Source organism: Nicotiana sylvestris, chromosome 1, assembly GCF_000393655.2.
Source record: "Nicotiana sylvestris chromosome 1, ASM39365v2, whole genome shotgun sequence".
In the NCBI taxonomy this organism is placed as follows: domain Eukaryota; kingdom Viridiplantae; phylum Streptophyta; class Magnoliopsida; order Solanales; family Solanaceae; genus Nicotiana; species Nicotiana sylvestris.
The window spans coordinates 187363835-187385201 of NC_091057.1; the positions used below are offsets into that span (position 1 = coordinate 187363835).

Below are 21367 nucleotides of genomic sequence, written 5' to 3' on the forward strand. Positions count from 1 at the left end.
AATACTTTTAAGTTCTAGGTCGCCCACCAGTATAATGCGGGAATACTTTTAAGTTCTAGGTCGCCCACCAGTATAATGCGGGAATACATTTAAGTTCTAGGTCGCCCACCAGTATAATGCGGGAATACTTTTAAGTTCTAGGTCGCCCACCAGTATAATGCGGGAATACTTTTAAGTTCTAGGTCGTCCACCAGTATAATGCGGGAATACTTTTAAGTTCTAGGTCGCCCACCAGTATAATGCGGGAATATTTTTAAGTTCTAGGTCGCCCACCAGTATAACGCGGGAATACTTTTAAGTTCTAGGTCGCCCACCAGTATAATGCGGGAATACATTTAAGTTCTAGGTCGCCCACCAGTATAATGCGGGAATACATTTAAGTTCTAGGTCGCCCACCAGTATAATGCGGGAATACTTTTAAGTTCTAGGTCGCCCACCAGTATAATGCGGGAATACTTTTAAGTTCTAGGTCGCCCACCAGTATAATGCGGGAATACTTTTAAGTTCTAGGTCGCCCACCAGTATAATGCGGGAATACTTTTAAGTTCTAGGTCGCCCACCAGTATAATGCGGGAATACTTTTAAGTTCTAGGTCGCCCACCAGTATAATGCGGGAATACTTTTAAGTTCTAGGTCACCCACCAGTATAATGCGGGAATACATTTAAGTTCTAGGTCGCCCACCAGTATAATGCGGGAATACATTCAGCTCTAGATTGTGGAATCAGTCACCCCACCTGAAGACGGAAGGGTACAACAGAGATCCCCAAACGGGAAACAATGAAATCCCAGCACCAAGAAGCAGACAACTGCAGAGGCAAGCGCACAATTCAAAAGGAAAAAGGAACGCGTCTCAAAAGAAGCAGTTTGGGAACGTTGTAGCATGCCCAGTATAACGATGCTGATGAAGAAACATACCACTGAAGAAACCATTGGAAGATTTAAAGAAGAAAGCCGTATCCCCAGCGGATCAAGCAAAGTGATGAAAACTGGCATTCAAACGTCAGCAAAGGACCAACATCATCTCCCAAAGTCACAAGATAAAGGCATCGGAGGAAAGCGTTAGCCGACAAGAAAGCAAGGCAACAAGAACAAGTTGAAGATGGATGAGATTTCAGGATCCTCAGTTTAGCTTAGCTTCTTGTTTTCCTTTTAGAGCAATGTAATAGGGAGATCGGTTGAGCCGTAGCATCCTACAACAGCATACAACAACGCACAACAACAGCAAACACTACAGTCACACGGTAGTCCCATCTACCAAAGATTTCCCGAACTACATTGACCTGATTCCTGTTCAGCCCAGGATATGTAGGAAACCTCTGAAGCAAAGGTTCGGTCAAATCTTTTTCAAAAATGCTTCAAACGGAGTATTCGGACGGGCAAAAATCGCTCGCTTTATCTTTGCGCGAAAACCCTTCGTGTCTTCGGGCAAAGAGGGGCAGCTGTAAGCATGTGATTTTTGCTTTACGAGCAATCGCTCCAAAAGAAAATAAAAATAGTGACAAATGATTTCGCGGTACAATTTTTCGAGTTTTCCGTGACATGTGTTGTTAGTCATTTATGGGTCTGCTCGTTTTGCATCTAGGCATTATCAAACAAAAATACAAAAATGCCCGTCGTTAAAAGAAAATTCAAAAAATGTGTATGTGTGCATCGTTCGTTCTCAGCTGTGAGCTAACCATTTTTATTTTATTTTATTTTTTCATTTAGGTGTGTTTATCGTTGTGGGTATCACTCAATATGTGTGTAGGTTTATTTTAATTTTTACATTGTTTTAGGAATTTTTGTTTAATTTGAAAAAAAAAAAAGAAGGGAAAAGGAAAATCTGATTTGGGCCCCGAAACAAGGCCCAAAACCAAAGTACTGATCCAGTCCAAGACGAGCCTGCCCAAACACGGACTCAAACGACGCCGTATCGGCGTCCCTACCAAAGCCGTTGATCTGATTCAAACGAACGGTCCAGATCAGGCTGTTCAACTCGCCTCAACGACGTCGTTTCAGGCAAGATGATCTAAGCCGTCCAACCCCATTGATCCAACGGATCCAGGCCCTCCTCTAAACCCGTCAACATGACCCGATCCATGCCCTTTACCCGGTCTCACCCACCATCACGCCCAAACGACACCGTCTTTCCTAAGTGGATGGATCCTGGCCATAGATCTCACTTGATCCAACGGCCAGGATCTAAACCCTCAATACATATATAAGCTCTCCATTACACCCCACGCCCCCCAAACCAAACCCCACCTTCCCCACTGTACACCCTCGTCCCAAACACAACCCCTTCTCATCCTCGAACCCTAGCAGCCGCCCCAGTATCCCTCGCCATTAAAGCCGGCGGCATGAATGCCGATGACCACCTCCTGAACACCCTAGGACCACCTCATTGTCCTGAACACGAATCCACTAACCACGAGCCTCGAATCACTTTCGTTCGTCTCGAATCTTCATTTGAAGATTTGAGTCGAACCCGGATCTATGCCAAACCACCCCATCTTCATACCAGACACTCCCCTGACCTTCCTCGTGACCAAACCAAGCTTGGTTTGGTCCGAATCTACCCACAACTCCCTAAAAATCAGATCTGGAAATCCAGACTTTAGAACACATGCACCTGGGGAATCCGGCCGGTTTGGACATGGGTTTGAGGTCTAATAGACCTTAATCAAGGTGTTCTCATGTGAGAACACCCTGATTAAAGTTTGTTCGGCCTCAAAAGTTCGAAGATGAATCAGATTTGGGTCTGTTTGATTTAAACATTTTCGGTACGTTTTCCTTTCTTTTGTGTTAGTTTTAATTAAGTGGTCAGCATGTTTCGTTGGGTTTGTTTGTTATTTTTGTTATTTTTCATTCGGATTTCTTTCATCTCTTTAAAGACCTTTTTCTTTGGTCGGTTGATTTTCTATGTGTGTATTCTGAATGTACTCTGTGATAAACATGATCGTCGATTAGTTTAATCGTCAGATAAGTTAACTCATATAGGCCCCAGTAATTGAACAAAAATTGTCTGATGCCCTTTAGGTCCCTAAACATATTGTTTATGTGAGCGATTGATTATTACCTGTTATAATTAGTATAGTCGACTCGATAAATATCGTCGATTAGCTTTCTATAACTAATAAATCGAATGAGCTAATAATGTCGCATGACTAATTGAGCTTTGCCACTAACTGTATGCCCCAGCATTGTTTGAAATGGTTTGTTTGCACTGTAAAACTGACTGAAAAGGTTCAGCCCAGGCAGTCTTGAGTTCGAACTTTCATCAGTTCAAAAAATGCCCTGATGCTGCAATAGGCAGGGGCAGTAATAATCAAGGTTGACAGGGGTATTCTGGGGTGTTAAAAGGAACAGAAATAATTAGTTTAAATAAGCTGACAAATGGGGTACTAAATTAGGATTAAACTAATGCCAATGGGGGACAAGACACAAGAGTATGGGTTTAAAAGGAATACTAAAATAAGCCCATAACCCTTGATTAAAGAATGAACCAGGCGTGGGGAACAAAGGGCTGGCATCAAGAGATGCTCAAGCATGGGTTTAACAGGGTATGGGCAGGCTGCAAGTTGCAGCATGGGGGCAGCTTAGCTGCACTTGGTCACTTTGGCTTATAAATAGGCCATTTGAGAACTGAAAAAGGGTTGGACTTTGGAGTCTTCAGAAAGAAAAGAAAAAAAACAAAACAAAAAGGCTGAAAGAAAAAAAAAACTTTAGTCTGAAGAGAGGTCTAGCGAGTCCCAAATCACAATAGCGTAAACACAAGGTAGTTTCCAATAGACATTGTAACCAAACACCGCCTGAAAGTTGTACAAGAGTGCATATTGGTCAAAGCTGTCTTGGCCAAGTTCTGTTGCTTGCATTGGCTGAGTTGTTTGTGGTTGTTGAACTGTTAGTTTTACTGCATTTGAACCCTCAGTTACTGCTGTTATTTCCTTACTCTTTCCTGGGATTGCTGGCTTGGTTTCGACTATCTGCTAGTCCTTGTATTCTGGGAGACATTGTTGGTCATCTGTGGCTGTGGAAAACACTTGGTTTAGTTGGTTGTTGCTGTGTTGTTGTTGTGTGTCTGCTGCTGCTGTATTTACTGCATACTGCCCAGCTGATCATTCCTTTCTTCTCTTGTTCTCTATACCAGGTACACACCTAATACACTGTCAGATGTAATTGGAAAATTGAGGATGAATACAAAAATGAGAAAACCTGAAGAATGTCTTTTATACGTAGATTGTTGCATTAAATATCATGTAATGTAGAATGATTTTTATTTTGGTTTGGATGCTGGAAGTAGCTTGCATGCCTAGTAGATGTCAATGCATGGTAATTGAATATCAGTTTGTATACGTATGCTGCTAGTTAAAAGTATTATCAATGAATTAGTTTGCATCTCAGATTTAGTTTACTTTGCCATATATGCTGTAATGTAGTCCAAGCATGAAATTTGTACACCGTAAATTAAGTTCTTTCCTTTCCAATAAATTGCCATATATAACTCTTAAAACCATGTTTCAAGAATAAGAACACAAATTCAGGGCCTCAACCTCATGAAGGTCGAGCCCAGGTCGAAGACAGACCAGGCAGGCCCGCATCGAGCGAGCAGCGGCCCAGGTCTGGCCAACCGCGCGTGGGCTGGATTTGGGCCCATGATTATTTGTTTGGCCGACTGTGCACGCAGCTTCGGTCCCGACTTTTTTTTTTGTTAAGCATTTCCGAATTCCATTACAAACAACTTGCAAGCATGTAATTAATTAGGACTATCTACTGTTTTCAATTGATAGAGACAAACACGACAAGAAACGTAGTTGCTATAGGATATCCTTTTAAAATAAGAACGAGATGAGCCTCGATGAAAATAAACAAAACGCGCAGATGCGGGGCCCTTGTTAAATGTATATTATTGAAGCATTTAGTTTCCTGGACGGGTTGTTTAGCAAATCTCACAACCCTCCTAAAATAACAACACGTTAGTCTCTTTAGGACACGCTTTAATAAACCTTACCTTCTTAAACTCGGGTGCACATTTATGTGACCCAAATCCAAATCTCGACGGATTCGAAATGTGTTTCTAATCACGGGTACATTGATTGTGACGTGGTTCGAGATGCATGTCCATGACGTTGCAAATTCATTAAAAAATAAGAACGAGACGAGTCTCGCCAAATAAAAATACAAATCGCGGGGCCCTCAGCAAATATTTTCCTTAAAAATTATTTGGACTTCGGGATGGACCGTTTAGTAAAATTCCACGGTCTTACCCAAAACAAATACGCTAGTTGCTTTAGGCGCGTCTTAAATAATTTATTTTTCATAAATGCGGGTGCACATTTATGTGACCCAAATCCAAATCTCAACCAAGTCGAAATATGTCAACAATCACGGGTGCATTGATGCAACGTGGTTCGAGATATGTTTTCACAACGTTGCAAGTCTTATAAAATAACAGTGAATGATAAAAGCGGTTAAAAGACAAAATTGGCACATAAGTTCATACTTGTATAAAAATCAGATAATCAAGCCGAATATAACAATTGAGCGACCGTGCTAGAACCACGGAACTCGGGAATGCCTAACACCTTCTCCCGGGTTAACAGAATTCCTTATCCGGATTTCTGGTGCGCAGACTGTAATATGGAGTCATTCTTTTCCTCGATTCGGGATTAAAATTGGTGACTTGGGACACCCTAAATCTCCCAAGTGGCGACTCTGAAATTAATAAACCAATCCCATTTCGATTGTCCTTTAATTGGAAAAACTCCCTTGCACCCTCTCTGGTGCGGAAAAAGGAGGTGTGACAGGTGGTATGAGAACTATACCCAGACCTGCTCCTTTTATATTAGATGAACCATCAGTGAATAGAACCCAAGTCCCCGGTTTGCACCATTAAAAACTTGTAATTCTTTTTCTGCTTCTAAATGCATCCCCTGACTAAAATCAGCCACAAAATCAGCTAGTACTTGAGATTTTATAGCGGTCCTGGGTTGATAAATGATTTCGTATTCACTTAGTTCTATAGCCCATTTTGCTAATCTTCCTGACAGTTCGTGTTTATGCAAAATATTTCGAAGCAGAAAATCAGTAACTACAATAATGGGATGACATTGAAAATAAGGTCTTAATTTTCTAGATGCCATGATCAAAGCTAATGCTATCTTTTCTAGCTGTGGGTATCCTGTCTCAGCATATAATAAGGACTTACTTACATAATAAATAGGAGATTGTTTACCTTGGTCCTCACGGACTAAAACAACACTTACCGCAACTTCAGATACAACAAGATAGATGAGAAGCTTTTCTCTCACCTTTGGTTTTGCCAATAATGGTGGTTTTGACAAATAAGCTTTCAAATTTCTAAGGGCTTGTTGACAATCTTCATTCCATTCAAAATGATCTTGCTTTTTGAGTGCAGAGAAAAACTTAAAACACTTTTCTGAGGATTTGGAAATAAATCTCCCCAAAGCTGCAATTCTTCCCGTTAATCTTTGAACTTCCTTTTTATTAGTAAGGATATCAGGGATTTCTTCTATTGCTTTGATCTGAGAAGGATTTACCTCAATACCACGGTTAGAAACAAGAAAACCCAAAAACCTACCTGATGCAACTCCAAATGCACATTTTTCTGGGTTGAGTTTCATATTAAATTTTCGCAAAATTTCAAATGTAACAGATAGATGAGAAATATGATCATTAGATTGGTGGGTTTTGACGAGCATATCGTCTATATATACCTCCATTGTCTTTCCTAAATATTCTTGGAACATTTTGATGACCAACCTTTGATAGGTTGCCCCAGCATTTTTGAGACCAAAGGGCATTACTTTATAACAGTAAGTCCCCCTATCTGTGATGAAAAAAGTTTTTTGTTCATCACTAGGGTCCATTTTAATTTGGTTGTACCCTGAATATGCATCTAAAAAACTTAGAAGTTCATGTCCTGCAGTTGCATCAACTAACTGATCTATATGTGGTAAAGGAAAAGAATCTTTTGGACAAGTTATTAAGATCTGTATAATCTACACGGACTCGCCACTTACCATTTTTCTTAGGTACAACAACTGTGTTGGCTAACCAATTAGGGTACTTTACCTCGCGGATTGACCCAATTTTTAATAGCTTTGGGACCTCATCTTGAATCACCTGGTTTTTGAAAGCCCCATGCATTCTTTTCTTTTGCTTTATTGGTGTAAAGGATGGATCTTCGTTTAATTTGTGAGTTATCACATCCGGTGGTATCCCTGTCATGTCAGCGTGGGACCAAGCAAAACAGTCCACGTTAGATTTTAGAAATTCAATTAACGTACCTCGCATGTTTGAGTTTAATTAGATCCAACATAAACTTTCCGTTCAGGCCACTGTTCAAATAATATCACAACCTCGAGTTCTTCGATGGTTGTTTTGATATTTTCATTCTCCTCAGGTTCTTGAATTGTATCAGGTCTCGAGTCTAAATCTGTCTTTTCTTGTTCAGCTGAAGTTTGATCCTTGAATCCTTCAACTGTTTCCTGTAATTGCTATTTTTCTTTATTTACAGTACTCGTACCTGTTACAGCGTTAATACTCCTAGCTGTCTGCTGATTCCCACGAATTTGGCAAATTCCCCATGGTGATGGGAATTTAATAACTTGATGTAGAGTTGATGGGACGACATCCATATCATGTATCCATGGTCTCCCCATGATCATATTGTAAGCCATTTCCATATCTACCACCTGAAATTTAGTTTCTTTAACAACACCTGCAGCAAAGGTTGTTAGAATTACCTCTCCTTTTGTTACCACACTTGAATTGTCGAAGCCTGACAAGGTATGCGCCTTGGGTATCATTTTGTCTTCAGCTTGCATTTCACGTAATACCCTTAGTAGTATAATATTTACGGAACTCCCTGGATCAATCAAAACTCGTTTTACATTAGTATCATGTACAAGTAACAATATTACCAGTGCGTCATTATGTGGAGTTATCACTCCTTCGGTATCTGCATCATCGAATGAAATACTTTCATTTTCTATAACCTGCCATACCCGTTTCCCGTGTGTAATTGTTACTTTAGAAACCTTGTTGGAGGCTGTGTAGGTTATGCCGTGAATATCTTCTCCCCCACTTATCACATTCACTGTTCTCTTGGTGAAGGAGGCTTTGGTGGCTCTTGCCTATTTTTCATATAGGCTTGTTTACCTTTTTCACTAAATAACTCAGTGAGGTACCCTTGCTTCAATAGATAATCCACTTCACTCTGCAAGAATCTACATTCTGAAGTTTTGTACCCATGATTATTGTGGAATTCGCACCAATGATGTGGATTGCGTCTATTTGGATTTGACCGCATCTCTTTAGGCCACCGCACCTTATCTCCCATACTTCTCAAAACATCCACGAGCTCGGAGGTAGTGACATTAAAGTTATATCCGCCGAACCGTGCCTTTAAACTTCTGTCATCACCTCGTGACTCTTGTCTGTTCCGATCATTTCTGAATTTCGATGAAGAACTAGAGTCCCTATTCCTCGATTTTTTATCATATTGCTGGCTATCTTGTTTTGACCGTGGGTATTTTCCTATAGGACCCATATATGGATCGTACTTGTTTTTACCTAATCTTTTTTCGGTTTCTGATCTTCTGGAACCACCCCTTTCTTCATGATGAAACTTAGGTACGGTATCTTCTTCAATTCGTAGCTTCGTACTATACCTGTTGTAAACATCATTCCACGTGGTTGCAGGGAATTCTCGAAGGCTTTCTTTGAGTCTTCCCGTGGCTTCAGAACTTTTGTCATTTAAATTACTTGCAAAAGCTATTGCAGCCCAGTTGTCAGGCACATGGGGTAGAGTTATTCTTTCACGCTGGAATCTATCAACAAAGTCTCTGAGCAACTCTGAATCTCCTTGTTTGATTTTGAAAATATCTTCCATTCTTTTCTCAACCTTTTGTGCTCCCGAATGTGCTTTAATAAAAGAATCTGCAAGCTCAGCAAAAGAATTTATAGAATTTTCAGATAAAAGAGAATACCAGGTTAATGCACCCTTGGTGAGTGTTTCTCCAAATTTCTTGACCAGTACTGATTCAATTTCTTGTTTGGTCAAGTCGTTGCCTTTTACGCCTGTTGTAAATGCAGACACGTGGTCACGTGGGTCTGTAGTACCATCATATTTCGAGATGTCAGGAATTTCGAACTTTTTCGGAATTGGAAGGGGAGCAGCACTTGGCTTCCAAGGTTGTTGTGAGTATTTGTCCATGTCAACTCCTTTTATTACAGGCGGAACTCTAGGGATTTGCTCAATACGTTCATTTTGTTCCTTAATCTGTTTCTGCAAGGTTAGTACTAAATTTTGCAAATAGGAATTATTTGAATTACCTGGTTCCCCTTCATGTGGTTCACTGGTGGTTCCTCCATTTCCAGAATTAACAAGACCATAACGGGGATTCTCCAATGTATTATTATTAGGAGTTGGTGTGGGTGGTGTAGCAAGCAATCGACTAACTAGAGCCTGAAGAGCTTTGCCGACCTGTGCATCAATTAGCTTTTGTAAAGCTTCATTTGTACCACCTTCAAAGTGTTCAGATTGTTCTTGTTGATCAGCACGAGATTCGGGAGTGCCTTCACAAGATTGACGTGGTGAATTTTGAGGGGAGGGAACCACTCCAATGTTATGTAAATCTCCTTGATTTTGATGGATTTGATTTTCAGGGTTTCCCAAAGTGTTTTCATTGTTATTGTTGGTGTTGTCGTTTGACATGGTGATAACAATGGACAAGATGTAGCTTAAAAGAAAAGATTATCAAATCCCGGTAACGGAACCAATTTGTTTAACCAAAAATCTGAGTCTTTGGTCAAAGCTAGAAAGAAATTCGGGTTACTGATAATCAGGAGACGAAAATAAAATATTTTTGAGAATGATGGTAAAGCAGTAAATAGTTTTGTATTTCAGTAAGATCTCAATAGTATTTCGTGTCCTTACAGATGTTGAATCTTTTCCCTTTTATAGTTGATTCTAGGAGAAGATATAATGCATTTGTCTTAATGAGGCAATTATGAGCAATAAATTATATTTAAAAGAAACGTTACACAATCATTTCTATTTAATTCAGATTCTCTAAAGTATTTGACATTTAATGTTGTATTTAGACTCTTTTACGTCATCAGATTCGTATCTTCAACTTCTTCTGATCTTTGATCTTTAAACGACTCGAATAGGTACGGGACTCGTACCTATTTTAGTAACAGTCCACACCTATATTGCTTTCTTTTTCCCCTATCTGTTGTCGCTCGTGCCTCTTGGCTATTTATTGCGTTTTGACCTTTTGACCAGTTCACGTGTCATGACACGTCATCTTCAATATTGAGACTCAGTTTTTTCCCAGTACACCAATATAAATGTTGATGTGAAAACCAGAGCATCCCGCGTACTTGAGGAATTGAAAAGGGAGGAGCTTCGTTTTGTCTTGACTCTAGAAAGGGGAGAAAAACTTGTTGACAAGATCTATTTTGGCAAATGCATTATTAAATTCTCAGGGAACTGAGACTGCACCTTGTCTGGCGGGTAAGGATGCATTCGTATTGTATGACACCTATGGATTTCCAGTGGAGATAACAAAGGAAGTTGCTGAGGAACGAGGAATCAATATAGATATGTATAGCTTTGACATAGAAATGGAGAAGCAAAGACAGCTATCTCAGGCTGCACATGAAATAGTGTACTCGGAAAGTTGGTAGAAACATAATAGTAATATAATTGCGCATAATTTTCAAGAATATATAATTTTTATTATAAAAATATTTTTATTTAAATAATTATTTTAATATTACGTGCATGAAATATATATTTTACAACATTTATTTTATTTCATTTTGAATTGTGTAAATAAATTTTTGATTTTTTGTTGTTAATACTAAAAATTTTAAAAAATAAAATAAAAAGAAGATAAATGTTTATAATTTAGACGGTAAAATAGGTATTTGACAATCCAAAAGTTGAAAGGTTTAGTTGAATGACCTTCTGAGTGCAATTTGCATAGTTTAGTGACTTTATTGTTACAAACGAAAAAAAAGTAACTTTAGAAGATAATTTGAGATAGTTAAGTGACCATTTGATTAATTGACTCAAGGAAATCCAAAAGTTTACTTTAACAACTTTGTACTAACTTCTTCCACAAATTGAAAGAGATTTAACTATAATTTTTTATCATATATCTAATTATAATTCCGCCCTTTACAACAATTGCAGTCCACATTTTTTCGCTTCTATAGGTAATTCTTCTCTTTTTAAGTCCACGAAACTAAAATCCACGCAATTGATTTTAAAAAGTTATAGAAACTCATCACATAAGAGATCTACCCTAATCGGTAGCTGTGTGTGTGTTAAAACCCTTTTATTTCTTTATGTGCTTAATTTTTTATATTCTAATATCCCTTAATAAAATTACTAATTTTACCGTAGACGCTTACATTAATAATGGAAATAAGTTTTACAAAAATCACGAAGGGTAAAAACTCATTAATAAATAAAGTTAGAGAAGGTAGAACCCAATTTTATTGTCACTTGCTCTTTAATCGATTTTACTTTATGTGATTAGTCCCCCATTAGTGCTACTTGCCTCTTAACTTTTACCAATTTAGTCCGTAAAATTGTGTCCAATTACATTGGAATTGGGCACCACACGGCCCAGCGCGCTAGTGATATTGTCCGCTCTGGGCCTAGGCCCTCATAGATTTAAAATACGTCATTAGGGTCTAAGACTTGTTAACTTATATACCCAGCATTCCTCTTGTGTTTTGCCGATATGGGACTCTGTCTAAAGTCTAGGGTGTTACATACACCCACTTATTGACTCAGCGTCCTCGCTGAGGTTTTCTCCAGCGCATGAAATTCGCCTAAACTCAGTTGAACTTTGACCCACCATTAGCGTCCTCGCTGAGGTTTGCCCCATCGCATGGGATTCGCCTAAACTCAGTTGAACTCTGACCCACCATCGGCAAGGCTGCTATAATAGTGACTTTGATACCATCTGTAATAGCCCATCCCGCTAGTGATATTGTCCACTGTGGGCCTAGGCCCTCACGAGTTTAAAACGCGTCGCTAGGGTCTAAGACTTGTTAACTTATATACCCAACATCCCTCTTGTATTTTGCCGATATGGGACTCTATCTAAAGTGTGAGGTGTTACATTATGTAACTTCGAGTGACAAAACATTAGTACTACTTCAGATGTATCTTCGAGAGAAAAAATGAGAATATCCCAAGTCCTAGAAGCAAGTACATGTAACATGACCCCAAATATGAAAAAAGTACAATATTGACTCCAAATAAGAAAAAGCTCAAGATTGACTCGATCTATTATATATTAGTGACTTAAATTAAAAAAGAAAAAAATGCATTGTTCCAAATACTTAGTTGCATTGTCCCAAATACTTAGAATAAAGGAAAATACAGCGACAACAAAAGCTTTTAGTGTTTCAAAATCAGCATTCACAAGCTGAGCTTTGATGTTTCGGAGAGCAATTCTCTCATTCATGAACCTAGCCTCGAGGTATCTGAGAATGATGCTAGAGATATTATTTATAGGAATTGTGGCATCTTCAATATCAGAGCAAATGTGTCTTATCGCACTGGATTGACATGCTAACCCCTTCGCCACTTCAAATGTTTCTCCCTCACGGCTCTTCAATGTAATCATTTCTTAGTAAATTAATGAGTGGCTTTAGAAGGAAATGAGTTCTCGTTGCTCTAGAAAATCCCAAAAAGTTATAGCTATGGAATTAATTAAAGAAGAGTAGATTGATTTTATAGCAACTAGCTCGCCAGCTAATTTCATGCAATTTACATTAGCTACCTATACCATTTGTTCAACTCATGCAAAGTTAGTCGATTTAAATGCAATATAATCTGCATTCTGACCAAATTTATGCATGCAAATTTTGTTACAGAATATCCAAATTATGCATGAGACCCATGATAACTTCCCCAATATTTGAAGTGTTTGTCATAAGTGAAAAACAAATTCAAATCCAAGTGTAAATCTAAAATATTGAAATTAGTCCTTATTATGATTCAAAGGTGTTTCAATAAAACTCACGATCGAAAGCCAAATTTAAGGGGCCTAAATTTTATTTTATTTTGTCTATAGTACAGTTATCTTGAAAAATATAGTATTAATATTACATTGGTTCCTTTTCTTTTTTCTTTCTATCTTTCTTTCTTTCTTTCTATAGTGTAGTTATCTTATAAAATATAATATTAATATTCTCATTGGTAAGAAAATTCGAGTTAATAAGATGTTAGCCACGAATTTACAATTCGTTACCTTGGATCTTATTGTAAAAAATTATTTTTTATCAATATGAAGATTTGAATATCTTAACTTAAAGTTCTAAAATATTTCTATTATTAAAAAAATAGATAGTATTTCTTTCCATTTTTGTAAGTATTTAGTATTTTTTTAATAAACTTTAATATTATTGTCACGACCCAATTCCATTATAGGTTGTGGTGACACCTGTAAACAATGAATTGCGTCAAGAAAATAAAATCAAGACCGAAAAATATTGCAACAATCGTAGTATTTTATTTCGAATATTTGAGCGTACAATCTCTATGATTCCTCTGATTATACTTTTCTAGTATAAATTCAAGGGCCTTTAAGCTTGACCTTGAATTTAAATTTGATTTATCCGTCGCAAATACTTTGATTGTTGCCATGAATTGTATCACGAACAAGTAGCCTTGATCTTGGACGCCTTGTATTTAATTTGACTTTGTTCTTGATCTTGAATACTTGAAATTTGTGTTGAAGTGCTTGAATGCTTGAACACTTGCAGTTTGGAGAGAATTGTGGCCTTTGATCCACGAGCTCTTTCTTGCTTAAGGAAAAGAACGGACAACATGTAGAATGCTTAAAAGAATGTAAGCATAGAAGATCAGCAGCTCAGAACACAATTATAACAACAGGGAATCTCCCAGGATACCGTCCCATAGTCCCAAACGTAAATATGCAAAGGGAATCTTCCGAAATACCGTTCCGTAGTCCCAAAGTAAATATGCAGTGCTGGGGGTTCTCCCAGAATACTATTCTGTAGTCCCAAAGTAAATATACAGTGCTAGGGGATCTCCCGGAATATTGTTCTGTAGTCCCAAAGTAAATATACAGTACATGGGGATCTCCTGGAATACCGTTCCGTAGTCCCAAAAGAAATATGCAGTGCAACCAACAGAGATAACAGTCACAACACAACAGAAACATCGTGCATCACCACAACGAATATAACAGCAACAATGATGATAATACAAGTACGACTAGTGAATCAACTCAAGAACTCTAAATCACAAGGAAGTGGTAGAACTTATTCACAAGGAATAACCACATAAAAGAATGCTAGGCGTACAGAGAGCAACTCAACAAGGAAGGAACTAATGTGCCACAACGATTCCACAATGCACATCTAGGCAACAAGGAAAAACTAACACGAGCCAAATAGTTTCAAATAAGGGCAAGTCAACTAAAATGGGCTATCTAGACTTCTATTAAGGTTGGGCAATTACGAAGATATTCAAAAATTCAATTAAGGACAGATAGCGGAAAGGTAATCAAAAACCCAATTAAGACTAAACAATTATAAGAGGACATGATGATAATTTCAAATAAGATAAGCAGTTATGAAGGAATATGATGACGATAGAAGAGGTAAAATCTTCAGTTAAGTCAAATAAGAGTCAAATAGACAGTAAGAGTAAATCTTAAGCAATTAATTCAAATTTAAGCATGTTGATGTGAGACTAGTAAATAGGAACTCAGTCATATCAAGAACAACTCCATACATAGTGAATATAAGGACCTAAGAACCCTAAAAGGCCAACTATCCACAAATAAGTCCGAGCATGCACTCGTGTCATGACCCCAAACCACCCCGGCTGTGATGGCGCCTATCGCACTACTAGGCTAGCCGATTCGACATTTATAAAATTAAACATGTATTTTTCTTAATTCATTTACTAATCAGATTTTAACACAAATCTTTCGTTTAAACATTTCAAAACAAGCGGAAATAAATATGCAAAACATCAACCACTGCCCGATCCCGGTGTCACTAGTCATGAGCTACTAAAATACAATCTAATACTGTCTACTCAATACAAGAAGAGTTTGATAAATAGAAATACTAAAAGATAGAAAAGAGAAAGGTAGGGCTATGGACGTCATGCAATTACCTTGCACACAAGTCCCAAATGATAAGACGGAACTGTTCCAACTCTCGGAATCGCATTCCAACCCCGATAACATAAAAGTCAACTTTGGGTCAAACTTCTCCATTTTCCAAACTTCAACTTTTCCAACTTTCGCCGAAATGCCTCAAATTACCCTACGGACCTCTAAATCTAAATCCGCACGTGCGCCTAAATCCAAAATCACCATACAAAGCTGTTGAGATCACCCAAAATCCATTCCGTGGTCGTTTACTCAAAAGTCAAATTGCAGTCAAATTCTCAGTGCTTAAGCTTCTAAAACCAGATTCCTTCTTCCAATTTGACTCTAAATCATCCGTTAACTGAATGCGACCATGCATGCGAGTCGATACTCATATTATGAAGCTATTCCAGACCTTACGCCGTCGAACGGAGCTTAATTTTTCAAAACGACCGGCCGGGTCGTTGCACATTCTCTGATTTCAATCTATATTTGTGAATCTTAGAGTTGCTAAATTTTATAAATATTGCATCTCTTGGAGTACTAATATCCTCAAGTTAACCCACACAGTTATTCACTTTCAAATAGATTTCACCTATAACAATTGATGACTAAACCCTCCAATAAGGTCAGGACTCTCACACTGATACTTGCTCAAAACAAGACAACTATGATATCACATGTGCTCTAGCCTTAGCAAGCATAATTCCATCGATCTATCACCCTTTCACTAGACATAACAAGGCCCAAAAAATCATAATATAAAAATCAAAATTTACAACTATAGCCCTAGTATTAATCGATATTATGTCAATGTCCATAGGTTCATAAATCGAATCAAGAGTACTATAGGGCTTGAATTCAATCCGATTTTCCCCCTAACTTTTCTCTCAAATTCAATTTCCAAACTCAAGAGTACTATAGGGCTTAAAAAATCGACTCCATTCCGTTCAAGTTTGATTTGAAGTCGAGATTCCATCATCAAGGTAAGTTTTTTTCCCTTTTTTCTATCATATTGATAAACCCTAAACTTGTTATTTCAACCCTAAATTGATTTTTTGGGGTGTTTTTGCATCTTCTTGTTGCTGTGTAGTTTTTATGCCTAAATTCTAGAGTTGTGTAGTTGATATTTTTGATCGAAAATTTGATACTTTTACGTTGTTTAATTGTAGCCGTTGATGTGGTTGTTCCACATGCCCATAAATTAGTTGTTGTGATATTGAAACATCTATATTGCTCTATTTTGGCTTTGTGGAATACTTCTTTGCCCAGATATTTCAGACATGTCAGTTAAGTGTTTGAAACATCTTAAGATATTGTTAAATATTCGTGTTGTTATTGTCACACCTCCTTTTTCCGTACCCGAGAGGGGGCAGGGGAGTTTTTCCAATTAAAGGACAATCGAAACGGGATTGGTTTATTTATTTCAGAGTCGCCACTTGGGAGATTTAGGGTGTCCCAAGTCATCAATTTTAATCCCGAATCGAGGAAAAGAATGACTCCATACTACAGTCTGCGTACCAGAAATCCGGATAAGGAATTCTGTTAACCCGGGAGAAGGTGTTAGGCATTCCCGAGTTCCGTGGTTCTAGCACGGTCGCTCAACTGTTATATTTGGCTTGATTATCTGATTTTATACAAATGTGAACTTATGTGCCAATTTTATCTTTTAACCGCTTTTATCATTTACTGTTATTTTTATCAAGAATTGCAACGTTATAAAAATGTATCTCGAACCACGTTACAATCAATGTACCCGTGGTCGTCGACACACTTTGACTCCGTTGAGATTTGGATTTGGGTCACATCAATGTGCACCCGAGTTTAAGGAAATTAAATTATTAAAGGCGCGCCTAAAGCGACTAGCGTATTTATTTTGGGTAGGACCGTGGAATTTTACTAAACGGTCCATCCCGAAGTCTAAACAATTTTTAAAGCAAATATTTACTGAGGGCCCCGCAATTTGTATTTTATTTGGCGAGGCTCATCTCATTCTTATTTTTTAAAATGAATTTGCAACGTCATGGACACGCATCTCGAACCACGTCACAATCAATGTACCCGTGATTAGAAACACATTTCGACTCCGTTGAGAATTGGATTTGGGTCACATAAATGTGCACCCGAGTTTAAGAAGGTAAGATTTATTAAGGCGCGTCCTAAAGAGTCTAACGTATTGTTATTTTAGGAAGAGGCCGTGAAGGTTCATTAAACGGCCAAATCCAAAGTCTAGTCAATGGTTATGTATTTTATTGAGGGCCCCGGCGGTTTGTGATTTATTTGGCGAGGCTCGTCTCATTTTTATTTTAAAAGGATAAACCTATAGCGACTACATTTTCTATTAAGTTCGTCTCTAAAATAAAAGAAAAATCTCCTAATTATTTACATGCTGAAAAACGCAACTTATTAGTTATTAAGTTACGGCTTATGTGAACGGAAAATTGCGATCGCGTTTGTACAAGGAAAAACTGCTTTCATTCCACATTTTATTATTTTGCTAGAACATGAGATAAATACACAATAATATCAAAGCAATTAACTATTCTTCAAATAATTTAAACTAGCATTATTAGAAGAAGAAATCATACATATGCAGCCTCATTACTCATTAATTAATCGACTACATTTTTATACGAAGAGAGGAAAATTAATATTCAAACACAGATCCAAACAAAAGAATTCAACAGGAACAGGAGCCTGATTAATATTTCATTTTTCGCTTCAAGCCAAGAGTGTACAAATGTGTACCGGAGATGAACGACGAATAAACGACTAAACCAACAACGAACTTGACGAGCCTCGACCAAAGCTCGAACCAACGATGACGAACGCGATTAAGAAGTAACTGAAGAAACGGGACAGTAACAAAATCTGGACGATGAAGCAGTAGCAAACGGGATGACGAAGGAGGCAGAAGCAGCTAATGACGATGCTGCCATGGCCAGCGAATTCAACTACCAGAAACGCGAGCAGCAGTAGTTCGGAGACTGAAGCAGTTGTTCGTGTGTTTGGCTAGCGACGGAGTAAGCAGCGACGAGCCGCATCCATGGAATCCATGGTGTTTCAGAAACAAGGGCAGCAGCAAGAGACAAAAGCAGTAGCGCGAGCTTGGAGTAGCCATGGACGTTCGTCGCAGCTGGACATGGGCAGCAGCGTGACACAGTGGCGTCGACTTGTTCGGCTTAAGGACATCGAAGGAGAAGGACGCAGCAACCTGAGCAGCTGGTCGACGATGAACTTGGCCATGGAAGCGACTGGGTGTAACAGTGGAAGGAGGCGACGGAACAGTAGGGTCGACGGGCCAAGCGACTGGGTGTAACAGTGGTGTTTGGTGGTGGTCGACGGGCTGGTGGGTTTCGGGTGTTGCGACGAGTAGTGGTCGACGGAGAAGTTGGAGGTGAGGCAGCCAGTTCGTCGGGTTCGTTTGGACGATGAAGCTGAAAGCAGAAGAAACAACTACGGAAGCCATGGAGGAGGTCGAAGCTAAGGAGGCAGCAACCATGGGTGTCGAGCTTCCAGCTCGTCGCCGGGGAAGACGAACCAGCGGCGACTTGTTGTGTGCGTGGAGGAGATGGAGTGAAGCAGAAGCGACATCGCACTGGGAATGGGCTGGACAACGTGTGTGTGTGTGTGTTGGGGGTAAAGGTTGCCATGGATGCTTTCTTGGAGCTTTGGAGAAGAAGGAGCAAAAATGGGTGTGGGGGGCGGATAGTTAGTTTTAGGTTTTTTAGGGTTTTTTGTTCTTTTTGTTTTTTCTTTTGTTTTGTTTTTTGAATGAAGAGGGGTGTTGGGTTAATGGGTTAATGGGGCGGACCGGGTCGACCCGTATGAAATGGACTGGGTCGTGGACAATTGTTTGGGCCTGGGGTTGAAAATTGAAGAAGTGGCCCAATCCGATTTTTATTTGTATTTTTGTTATCTTTTCTTCTTTTATTTTCTAAAACTAAATTATAAGAATACTTAAATTATTATTAAGAACTAAATTAAGTTATAAAAGCGCAAATTAACTACCAATAACAATTAACGCACAATTAAGTAATAATTAAGCATAAAATTGTTCATTTGGACATTAAATGCTAGAAATGCAAAAGATGCATATTTTTTGTAAATTTTTTAATTTTGATAAAACTAATTTAATTACTAACAATTATAGAATTAAATCCTACATGCAAATGCGACATATTTTTGTATTTTTTATTAATTTAGCAAATAAACAAACACAGACAAATACAAATAATAATCCAAAAATGTCACAAAAATACTCAAAATTGCACACCAAGGAAAATCATTTTATTTTGCATTTTTTGGGAGTAATTCTCATGTAGGGCAAAAATCACGTGCTTACAGTTATTGTTGTTGTTGTATGTTTTGAAGTTATTGCAATATTTATCTGGGTTTGGTTAATGATATTTTGAGCTGAGTGTTTGAAACATCTCATTAAGATGTTTGAGGCTTCATATAGGATATTTGAAACATCCGTAAGGATGTTTAACAATCCATGAGATATTTCACCAAAAGACACCTGATTATCCCAATGATGTTTCAAACACCTCATTAAGATGTTTCAAACATCTTAAAACATCTTGTTGAGATGTTTGAAACATCTTATATGAGGCTTCACACTGAGATGTTTCACCAAAGAATACTTAAATATTTATAGTTTTATTTTTTTATGTGTTAGGAATAAATTATTTATTTATTTTATTGTGGTCGTTAGTTGTATGTGTGTGCAGATAAAATGGCAAAGGGACGTGTGTCGAAGACAGGTGGAAGAGGAAGAGATAAATCTCCTTCCAAAAGATCTAGCAAAAGAATTAAGACATCTCAGGAGGATGAGCTACAAAAATCAATTGTAGCTGAAGTGGAAGCCAAACCTCTTCAGGTAGTATAAGGAAGGAATACTAGAGAAGAAGAAAAAGAGAACAACATTAAAGAGGAAATTGAGAAAGAAAATAACGAGGAAATAGAGAAAGTTAGAGAAGGAAAAAGCGGAAACAGAGAAAGAAAAAGAAGAGGAAACAAGGAAAGTTAGAGAAGAAAAGACAAATGTTGATGAAGAAGAATCAAAAGAGGAGACAACAATTGATGAAAGAGAGAAGGAGACATATATTGATGATGAAGTATCAGTAGTCTAAGTTGCTCGGACTCGGGTGCGGGTATTCGATAGGGCGATGGATCTGAGTATCGAATTCGGCAAAATCTAAATTTTAAGATTCGGGGTTGCGGATCCGGATATGGATACGGGTGCAGGAATTCGGCTAATAAAAGCAGAGCTATAAAAATTATTGTAAATATTGAGAGATATTCTGTGAAAAACTTACATGAATATTATAGAATTCAATCTTTCATTCTCCAAGATGGACATTATTCTTTCATTCTCCTAAATCTATTTTATTTTTGATTTTGAGAAATCAAAATCTCAATTTTTCTCCAAAATTTGTCGATGGACTCCAGTCAAAATGTCTGAAGTTAGTTGACCGTATCCGGGACGTATCCCGCTCCCGTCTCGGTCTCGTATCTGGAAGGGGACGACATCAAAATCGAAGAGTTTGCGCAACTTAGTCATCATCATCATCATCATCATCATCATAAGAAGAAGAAGAAGAAGAAGAAGAAGAAGAAGAAGAAGAAGAAGAAGAAGAAGAAGAAGAAGAAGAAGAAGAAGAAGAAGAAGAAGAAGAGGAGGAGAAAGAATGATAATGCACCTTCTCAATCTGTTGAGGTAAGCTTAATATGTTTCAAATATCTCTCTGGATGTTTAAAGTTTTTGTCTGGATATTCGAAATATTTCCTAGGATGTTTCACTAAACATGACCGTAAAGAGATCTTTTTAATTATTAAATTAATTATTCTTTTGCCTTTGACAAATCAACACCTTTAAATCATGTACAGGATGAGATGCCTGAGGATGAATCTGACAGTTGCGAGGTTGAAATCTTAAAGGTTCAATCGGAACTTTCACCCTTAAAGTACAAGATATTTTTAGATGATAGTGAGACCTTCAACAAGAAGATCACTATGAGATCCTCATTAAGATTAGCAGGTATGGGTGAGTTCTGAAAGTTGTTGCAGGATGAGGGCCTCGAAAACAAGTTTAGGAATTAGGAGTAGTCCTTTCGGACTTTTTGGATTTGCCCGAGAGGCCATTATTTCAAGCATCTATAGTGCATGGCCTTCTACTCCATAGAGTATTTGTGAGAA

At 38.1% G+C, this 21367-nt stretch overlaps 1 protein-coding gene across 1 annotated transcript; it reads left to right on the forward strand.

The window, feature by feature from the left end:
- Window positions 1-18597: 18597 nt before the first annotated feature.
- On the forward strand, window positions 18598-21226 carry LOC138878279 (uncharacterized). The gene is made up of 5 exons (XM_070157949.1): window positions 18598-18877; window positions 19900-20048; window positions 20134-20286; window positions 20763-20888; window positions 21059-21226. Exons 1-5 carry the CDS (start codon window positions 18598-18600, stop codon window positions 21224-21226), a joined length of 876 nt encoding a protein of 291 aa, XP_070014050.1.
- The last annotated feature ends 141 nt before the right edge of the window (window positions 21227-21367 follow it).